Source organism: Tupaia chinensis, unplaced genomic scaffold, assembly GCF_000334495.1.
Source record: "Tupaia chinensis unplaced genomic scaffold, TupChi_1.0 Scaffold000251_1, whole genome shotgun sequence".
Classification (NCBI taxonomy): domain Eukaryota; kingdom Metazoa; phylum Chordata; class Mammalia; order Scandentia; family Tupaiidae; genus Tupaia; species Tupaia belangeri.
In genome coordinates this window covers 2,275,703-2,286,042 of record NW_006159731.1, presented here as the reverse complement: position 1 = coordinate 2,286,042, position 10,340 = coordinate 2,275,703, and the positions used below count along the sequence as shown (strand labels likewise).

General features: G+C 37.2%; 1 protein-coding gene across 1 annotated transcript in view; it reads left to right on the top strand.

Annotated features, from left to right (window-relative positions):
• The window catches only part of DDX4 (DEAD-box helicase 4), an 80,212-nt gene that overhangs the window by 41,604 nt on the left and 28,268 nt on the right, over nt 1-10,340 (top strand). The window contains 5 exon segments of the mRNA XM_006172318.3: nt 3,384-3,431; nt 3,643-3,690; nt 3,915-4,057; nt 5,241-5,393; nt 7,986-8,140. Of these exon segments, the coding sequence (XP_006172380.1) occupies nt 3,384-3,431; nt 3,643-3,690; nt 3,915-4,057; nt 5,241-5,393; nt 7,986-8,140 (547 nt within the window).

Sequence of the window (10,340 nt, the reverse complement as noted above, 5' to 3'; positions counted from 1 at the left end):
AATGCCATTATAGGACTTATATACTGTAGTTGTATTTGCATATACATGTATAAGGATGTTCACTGAGCCTTCATTTATAATGAGTAAAACCTAAAAGTCAACTGAATTATTCATCAATAAGTGACTAATAAATAATGTAACCACAAAATATAACCGTACTATACAGATGTTAAAGATTGAGACATATTTATATGTACAAATCCTTATTAAAACAATATGCTTTTTCTTATTATGGGATAGTTATTTGGTTTAAGGGGTAAAGAATGTTAGTTCGATGTATAATATTTTTAACTCTGAATTTTTTTTCCAAAGTATAAACACTTAAATGCCATACAAAAGTTAAGATGTTTTCCAGACTAGTAAACCGGTAAAGCTTGTTTGATGCAATTGAAAGATTCTCAGTAATCATTATTGGTCTGAGACCATCCAAAGCTATAACTCCTTCTTTCCCTGATTTTTGGATTCTTCAATATAGAAGAAGTTTATAAAAGACTAGTTAAACCAAATCTGCCACAAGTGTTCATATCTTGTATGAAAAAAAAATTTCAAGACTTGTGGAGATACAAGATAGGGAAATTAGAGATCGCACATGTAAAAAAAAAATGTTACATCTAATTAGCTTTTGGATTTAATGCATAGTAACCAAAAGTGGCACAATAGATGACTGGTTACCTGAAACCAGAAAGGTAGCATATAGAAGACTTAATGGGCCTGACCTAAAATTCATATGTAGGCCTGTCTGTGGTGGCACACATTGCTAAGTGGCCATGCTCCGTAGGATGAAACCACATGGGAGGCCTGGATTTGATTTCTGGTCCACCTAAAAGTCAGAGGTAGTAGCATGTGTTTGTAAACCCAATGTTTCCAGTGACATAGGCTGAAGCAGGAGGATTGGGAGCTTGAGGCTAGCCTGGGAAAAATACTGAAATCTTGTCTGAAAGAGCATGTGCCTGTGGTTCAAGTTACTTGGGAGACAAAGGCAGAATTGTGACACAGTGAGACCCTGTCTTTGAATAAGAAAGGCCCAGCCCCAGTGGTGCAGCAATAGCATGCAGTTCCACAATGCTGGAGCCATATGGAAGATTGGGGTTCAGTTCCTGGGTTGACCTGTGCATGCTGGGCACATGTGCCCATGATCCTGTCTGGTTGAAAAGGCTCGAGAGAATCATGATATGAGACCCTGTTAGGGGTGCATATCTCCGTCTCAGTAAACAACAACAATGAAAAATTCACTAATGAAGTTGTAAATCCTGATTATAGAGTTAGTTCTGAGCTTCGATTCTCCAGTGAGATAAAACCAATAGGAGATAGATGGAGGAGAAGGAAATTATTAGGGGAATTGCCATATATGATTATTGAACCTGAGAAATCTCATGATAAGCAGACTGCAAGCTAGAGTACTAGGGAAGCTAGTTGCATGGCTGGGTTCAAGTCAAAAAGACTCAGAACTAGACTAATTCTCAGTCTGAGGTCAAAGGCCTGAGAAGTGGGAGATCCACTAATTTAAATCTTGGAGTCCAAAGGCTGGAGAACCTAGAGTTCTGAGGCCCAGGGGCAGGAGAAGGGTGTCTCAGCTCTAAAAGACAATTTGCTTTTCCTCTGCCTTTTTATTCTATCTTGGCTCTCATCCAATTAGATGGTACTCACATTGAGGGAGGGCAGGTCTTTCTTACTCATTCCACTTATTTAAATGCTAATCTCTTTTGGAAACATCCTCACAGACAGTCAGAAATAATTAATGCTTTCCCAACTATTTTAAGTATCTCTCAATCCAGTCAAATTAACAGCTAAATTAACTGTCACAGCTAGCATCTGAAAACTTGCATTGGGAGGTATTCCCATCACTCTTATTAGTAAGAGTGACTCATTGTGCCTAAACTGTTTGTACAAACAATGTGGTTTTTGCTGAGTACTTTCCTCTGGGAGTCTGGAATTTTGGTATGCGCCAGGGAGAAGGTGTGTACATTATCAGTCCTGGACACTAGGTCTGGCCTCATAACCTAGTGACTAAGGAAACTAGATCTCACATGGTTGACATCATAGTTCAGATCTCAGCTCCAGTGTCTTGAAATGCACCTGCATGCATGCACACAGGAAAAAACCGGGCCAGCAGATGGCACAGTGGTTAAGGTGCTAGACTCCAATATGGCCGAATGTGATTTGAGGCCCAGATTTGAAGCTTGTTTTCTCACTTTCTCGTTTTCTCTCTCTCTCTGGTGAGTGCACGTTCCCTGTAGCAAATTAAAAAATAACAACAATAGTAATAACAATAACAACAACAACAAACTCAAACTCTGGGCATTGAGTCTCTGATGAGCTTTTCTGGTAGGCTGTATTTCACATGTGTTGTCACAGCTCATCACTGGTGGAAATAAGTATGTCATATGTGTCCCTAGTGGGAAAAGACGTCTAGATGCTTGTGCATTGTCTTCTCTGGGCTTTGCCCATGGCCTTTTCTCTTTGGTAACTTTGTTTCCTTTCTTTCACTATAATAAATCATTGTCATGAGTGTGACTATATTTTGAGTACTGTGAGTCCTACTAAATCATTGAGCCTGAGGATGATCTTGGGGATCTTCCAACACAGGTAGCTTTTTAATTACTTTTAGAAAATATATTCCTTTGTTGATTAGGACAGAGACATAACAGCTTAAACAAAAAGTAGGAATATATGAATAGTCTTAATCTGTGTAAAATTAGCATATTGAATACAGAGGAAATTTAAAGTGTGTAGGATTCTGTTTATCTTAACTTTCTCAAGTAATATTTATAAGAAGGGACTTTTTTTTTTTTTCTTTTCTGAAAAGAGAGATTGTTGCCATAGGGTACATGTGCTTACTAGAAACAGAGACAGAGAGATAGAAAGTGAGAAATCACCCCCCAGGGAAGATAGCCACACCGCAACCCCTTCTCCTCCATTCTCCATTTGCATTCATGCACACGTGCCCGGCATGAGTTTCAAGCCACCAGGTCTGAAACTTGAACCACACTTGACCATGTGGGAGTCCAGCACCTTAACCACTATGTCACCTGCTAGCCCCAATATAAGAAGAGTCTTTAACAATGCATACCCAGGGGGTTGCAGGTAGAGTGGTGGTTAGGGTGCTGAACTCCCACATAGTCAACCGCAGTTGGAGTCCTGGACCCAGAGGCTTGTTTTCTCACTTTTTCTCTCTCTGGTATGTATGTATGTATGTATATATGTATAAATAAAAAAGTAAATAAGTAAGTAAATAAATAAATAAATAAGAAATAGCATAATTCTAAATTTTAAAAAATGCATGCCCATATTTAGAACTTGATCTCTTTGAAAATGAGCAGTGAAAGTAAAAATGAATATAGCTTTGTATCTTGACTGACTGTCACTATGAATTTCTTTAATAGGTGGTTACAAAGGTTTAAATGAAGAAGTAATAACAGGCTCTGGAAAGAGTAAGTTTTACTTTGGATAAAGTATTTGATTTTTATGTGAGAGTTTTTTTTAAATTTATGTTCTTTTATACATTCAATCACGTTTATTTAGCATACAAAGTGAATATTCCAACATGATAGGGCACAAGGCAAGCCTCTACAGATTATGTGAGAGTTTTTGATCTTCAGTTTTTAAAAAGGTTTCTCTCTTTTTGGTTTGATTCCCTTTAAGATTCTTTGAAGTCAGAAGCTGAAGGAGGAGAAGGTAGTGACCTTCAAGGTATGTTAACATTTGCGTGATCCATGTGAAGGTATATTACATTTTAATAACATGCAAAATATTTAAAAGCAGAGTTAATTTTTAAGAATTTGAACAGTGAACACTTCAATGGTAAGCAGTGGGATGTTCTACGGTATTTAAAATTTGTGTCAGTTTTTCTCTATTTCCTCTTTGATTCTTCTAGTCTATGTAATATAAATTATGTTTTTTATGTAAATTCCAAGGACCAAAAGTGACCTACATACCCCCTCCTCCACCTGAAGATGAGGACTCCATCTTTGCACATTATCAGACAGGCATAAACTTTGACAAATATGACACTATTCTTGTAGAAGTGTCTGGACATGATGCTCCACCAGCAATTCTGGTCAGTGTATTAACTACTTTGTATTGATCGTGTAGAAAACTTTGATTTAAAAATATATAGTACTTTAAGTTTATACCAGCCCAGAAATTTCACCTTTAGTTTCTGATGTCTTAGTTTGGGAGTTTAGGACCATATCTGCCACCTATAGTATAGTTAATTGCTTCGTCAAGAGAGAGAGTATAGATTTCATCTCCACTCCCTATTCTAGGATGAGAACTTCATTTAAATTTACTACAAAGGATACTTTCCCTAGAGATTCAAGATATATGAGAAACAATGTTTGTTAAGGGGGTGATTTTATTTTTTTAAATGTTGGGGGCCTCGGGACCAGCAATTAGCGTAATGGCTATGTTGCTGAACTCCCACGTACTCGACTGCGGTTTGCGTCCCGGACCCGGTGGCTTAAAACTCATGCTGGGTGCGTGTGCGTGCGTGCCCAAGAACCTGAGAGGAGAATGGAGGAGAAGGGGATTACGGTGGGGCCATCCCCCCTGGGGGGTGATTTCTCACTTTCTGTCTCTCTCTCTCTCTCTCTTTCTGGCGAGCATATGCGTCCTATCGCAGAAACCTCTCAAAAAAACAAAAAAGTTGGGAGCCTCTCTGTCCCCTGTTGGTAATTATAATAACCATTATTACTGATCAGGGTTTTTCATACCTCACAAATGTTAAAGGGCCATGGGAAAAAAATTTAGAATTATCTTCTGTGGGGAAATACTTCCAAATTCCATCAAGTCATTATGTATAGACTCTAGACATTTACTTTTGAGCAAGGGCATATTGGTAAAGTAACTTTATTTAGTATATTAAGTAAGATTAGCAAAACTTGAAAGTAGTCAAATGGAATATGTTTATGATATCATCTATGTACAATATATACATTTTTTTTGAGAGGTTTTCGCTATAGGGCGCGTGCGCTCGCCAGACAGACAGAGAGAGACATAGAGACAGAAAGCGAGAAATCGCCCCCCAGGGGGGGTGGTCACGCCACAATCCCTTCTCCTCCATTCTCCTCTTGGGATCTTGGGCGTGCACGCACACGCGCCCGGCGTGAGTTTTAAGCCACCGGGTCCGGGATGCGAACTGCAGTTGACTATGTGGGAATCCAGCGACATAGCCATTATGCTAACTGCTGGTTCCCTACAATATATAAAATTTAATCATTGCCTTTTATTTTTGTTTTTAGACTTTTGAAGAAGCTAATCTCTGTCAGACACTAAATAACAACATTGCTAAAGCTGGTTATACTAAGCTTACTCCTGTGCAAAAATACAGTATTCCTATTATATTAGCAGGACGAGATTTGATGGCTTGTGCTCAGACAGGGTCTGGGAAAACCGTAAGTCACTTTTCAAATGTATTCTCCATATCTAGATTCTGTATTTTATGAACTTTCATCCTTTCTAAAGAGGCTTAATCTCTTTTCTTGGGTATTAGGCTTATAGATGATTTCAAAAAACTGTCATAAATCTTTGTGTGTTTGCTTCTGATTTCTTGTTTTATTGGAGTTTGTGCATTTCTGAAGAAAGAACTATTTCTAGGGTGGTTGTAGTCTGTAGATGTTTAATCTATTTATAAGTGTGTTCAACTCTATGGAACGTGGTAGTAGCTAAAACAAAATGACTGATGGTCAAAGTACCAGAGATGGTAAAGCATTGAAAGAGAAAATAATTTCTATAATGTAACTGGTACAGTCTTGAAGTCAAAAGAAAAAGAATGAGAAACAGTTTGTACATTGTATGTGGTCCTTTGTATGAAGTGACCTCAGGTTATGTTAATTCTAGAAGAAATCTGATGAGACCAAGTTGACTTTAGGACTAATCTGCACTGTGTGTGTGTGTGTGTGTGTGTGTGTGTGTGTGTGTGTATATATATATATATGGGGGGTCTTTTAAATAGTTCCACTTAATGAGATTAAAGTTTCTAGGATTATAGAGTAGTACTGGTTCATACCTTTCAGTCTTTATCAGTCTCCATATTAGAATTGAAGGGAAAATAAGTGTTGTATAATATTGTAGCTGACAAGTGACTTCAACATCATTTTGGGGATAGATTTTAGTAAGTCTTCTTTGCTTAAATGAGAAAACAAAGGGGAATGCAGAATCTTTGGTGGTGATGGATATGTACACTGTTTAGGTTTTGGCTATAGTTTCACAGAAGTATACATATGTCAAAACTTAGCAAATTTTCCACTTTTAATATGTGCAGTTTAGGAGACCAGCAGTAATGGCTATGTCGCTGGACTCCCATGTAGTCGACTGCGGCTAGAGTCCCGGACTTGGTGGCTTAAACTCACACTGGGCGTGTGTGCGTGCATGCCCATGATCCCAGGAGGAGAAGGGAGGAGAAGGGATTGCGGCGTGGCTATCCCCCCTGGGGAGTGATTTCTCGCTTTCTGTCTGTCTATGGCGAGCGCACAAGCCCTATAGCAAAAACCTCTCAAATAAATAAATAAATAAATTTGGCTAAAAAAAAAATGTGCAATTTATTATATGTCCGTTAAATCTCAACAAAAGGAAAATGAATCTTGCCAGATGCAACTTCAATAAGGGTGGTGTGTCATAATAATTCAAATGATTTCTAAATCTTTGCTCTTCCTGTGGACTACTTTTGTTATGCATTCCATGCGATAAATTTATTACCACTCCCAAAATTATTTTATTGCTACTTGATTTAGATAATTTTATTACTACCTCATTTAGAATAACTGTTAAATGTACTGATTCGTATAAAATTATATCCAGTCTCCTCTGTAAATTAGTTAGTGTTATTGTTATATTTAGAATCCATAGGTGTGCTTTCTTCCCCTTTATGATAGAGTGTGAGTGTGTGGGCAGACACACACACACACACACACACACACACACACACCCTCTCACACACTCTCCATGGGATCTGGTCATACCATGATCCCTGTCCTCTAGTCCTCTAGCCTTTTGGGTCTTGGGTGTTTGTATATGTGCCTGGTATGTTTACTTTTTTTTTTTTTTTTTAAATACTGAAAAATATTTTGATAGGGTAGTTTAATTTTATCACACATTTTATATTGTTCAATATGAGCACAAAGACCTAAATGTTAAGAATATAAACACAAACACTCTCATACATATATTTTTTGTGAAAAAATACATTTTATTATAAAATCTCTCAATCATCATTGACTATATAACTGACCAGTTCATGGTGCACATGCCAGTTAGGTTCCATTTGGATAGATGAGGAGTTCCCAGGTTTTCTTGTGGCTGGTAGGTCCACTGCTATTATTGACAAGAGCCCTATGGTGGCTGAAATGCCGTGGAGGGGTACACAGCTCCGGGTGTTGTATTTGGTCTGATCCATGGAAGCTGGGCAAGATGTCAGAGGAGCTGCTGCCCAAAAACATGAGTCTGTGGCTCACTTTCAACAGCAACCATTGAGAGGCACTGTATGTCCATGTGCCATTGTCTCATTTGTGGGTCTAATATTCATTCATACCTTCTCAGTCTGTTAGAAGTCAGCTTTGTGTAAAATGTGAAAAGCAGCTACAGAAACACTGCCAGCATGAGGAGAAATGCCATGTCATTGAGAAGCTTACTAGCACCTTCCCTCTGTGTTCTTGAACCAGGAAAGTAAATTCCCATGTATGTTCTTGAACCTTTCGTTAGTTCTTGAACCAGGTAAGTTAATTCCTCTGTCAGCGTTGAGTTGGTACTGTTGGCCTTTTTGTACATGTTGATAAAGCTGGTTATGTTGACAGACTCTGTCTTTAGCCTGACAGTCTCCAAAGGTGATTCAGTCTCCACAAGTAGAAGAACTTGTATTATTTTTATTTCCCTTTTAAAATTTACTGGGAAGATTGAAGAATAAAGGCTGTAAGGGCATAATAAATAGCTTTATTTAGAGACAAAGGTAATTTGGTATGAATTTGTAAATGAGACCATTTAATTTCTAGGCGGCTTTTCTCTTGCCAATTTTGGCTCATATGATGCGTGATGGAATAACTGCCAGTCGTTTTAAAGAGTTGCAGGAACCGGAGTGTATTATTGTAGCACCAACTCGAGAATTGATCAACCAGATTTATTTGGAAGCCAGAAAATTTTCTTTTGGGTAAGTATATCTGGACTACTACTCACAAAATATGGGGTTGTCAGGAAAGTCATGGCACATTTTTGCTAAAAAAAAATATGTCATGACTTTCCAGATGACCTAATAATTTTTCTTTAGAGATTTTTTCCCCCTTATTTTGGAAGAATTGAGTCATAATTCATGTGACTTTTAGCATTACTTGACTGAAGTATATTCTTCCATAATCTTGTTCCCATGACTTTTTATTTTTAAAAGAAATATGCTTATTAAAAATTAACAGAGGTATAAGAAAGAAAAATTATCACATTTGCATATTTTAAAAAAGAGAATTATTTATTTATTTAATTAATTTTAATTTGATCAGGGACAGACAGAGAGAAAGAAAATGAGAAAGCAAGCCACCAGGCCTGAGACTCAAACTTTGGTTGGACATGTGTGAGTCCAGCACTTTAACTATCATGCCGTTGCCAGCTCCAAATTTTTTTTTTTAATGCATGCTTAAAAATGAATTTGGTATATTTCTAATAATTTTCTCTTCTTTTACATGTAGCTTAGTCATGTGTAAAACTGCTTATTGTGTATTATGACTTAATTTTTAATGACTTTAAAATTTTATGTGTCAGGACCAGCAGATGGCTTAGTGGTTACATCACTGGACTCCCACATGGCTGACCATGGTTTTAGTCTAGACCCAGGGGCTTAAAACTCAGTTAAGCACGTGTGTATGTCAGGAGGAGACTGGAAGAGGAGGGATTGCAGCGTGGCCATTTCCTCTCTGGAGGAAGGGGTGTTGATTTCTCACCTTCCCTCTTACTGTCTCTGTCTCTTTCTCCAGCAAGTGTATACACCTTATAGCTAAAACTTCTTAAATATTTTTTTATGTATTTATATTCTGTTTCCCTATTTTGGAACATTTTGATCCCTTCTGACTTGGGGCTATTGAAAGTAAAATTGTAATCAACATTTCACTACATAAAGTTTTTCTATTTTATCTTAAGTATCTCTTACAGTAGATTCTTGCCAGTTTCACTGTTAAAGAGCATGAACTTAAACCTTACACAATCATAACATTTAAACTAGCAGTATCTGAAAAGGCCAATTTCATGTGTCCTTTGCCAACATTTAATACTGTACTGGTTAATTGTTGCTACTAAACAATTATCATAAAACCCAGTTGCTAAAACAATACATACTTACTATCTCACAGTTTCTAGGGGTTAGGAATTGGGGAACAACTCAGCTGTGTATTTCTGACTTGGAGTCTTTGATGAGGTTGTAGGCAGGATGTCAGCCAAGAAATCAGTCAGAATTATTATAGTCATCTAAAAGCTTGACTAGACCACTCCAGAAGGTTGCTTGATTATCCTTAGCAAATGGCATTTCTCCTCCCTTCGATTGAGTGATCAATTAGAGAAAGCAGGAATGTGGCTGCAGTGGTTTTATGTGGATGATAAATTCAGAAAATGTGTGTGCAAAGATGGATATTTGTTGCAATATTGTTTTGGTAAACGACTAAAAAATACCTAAATGTCTGTTAATAGAAGACTGTTTAAATTAGAGTACATACAAAATTACTAGTTAATTATTGCATTACTTATTAAATACATAGTAACATTGGTAAGAATTACATTACTGAGTACTTAGTAAATGAATGCTATGTTGTGTTTTATACATATTTTATTCATTTACTTCTTGTGATAGTGGAAAACAAGCCATTTAAAACAGTTATTAATTTTATTTTTAAGAGCTTTTTTTTTTTTTTTTTTTGCTACAGGGCATGTATGCTTGCTGAAGACAGAGAGACGTAAAGAGAGAAAGTGAGAAATTATCTCCCGGTGGGATGACCAGGCTGCAATCTCTTCTCCTCTTTGGACTTTGGACACACACACACACACACACACACACACACACACACGCCCAACATGAGTTTCAAGCCTCTGGGTCCAGGACTTAAATAGTGTCGGCCTTGTGGGAGTCCAGTGCCTTAATTACTTTGCTACCTGCTGGCCCACAATTTATTTTTTAATAAAACATTTTTTTTTACACTTTTGAGCCCTAGTTCTTTTATTCTCCTTCAGTTTCATATGAATCATTGCAGATATAGTTGATGCACATGTATGCATTTTTAATTTTCTTTGACAGATGGTATCATATTAAACTCTTGGCACCTGAGGTTTTTTTTTTTTTTTTTTTTTTTACACTAAAATTTAAGTTTTACTCA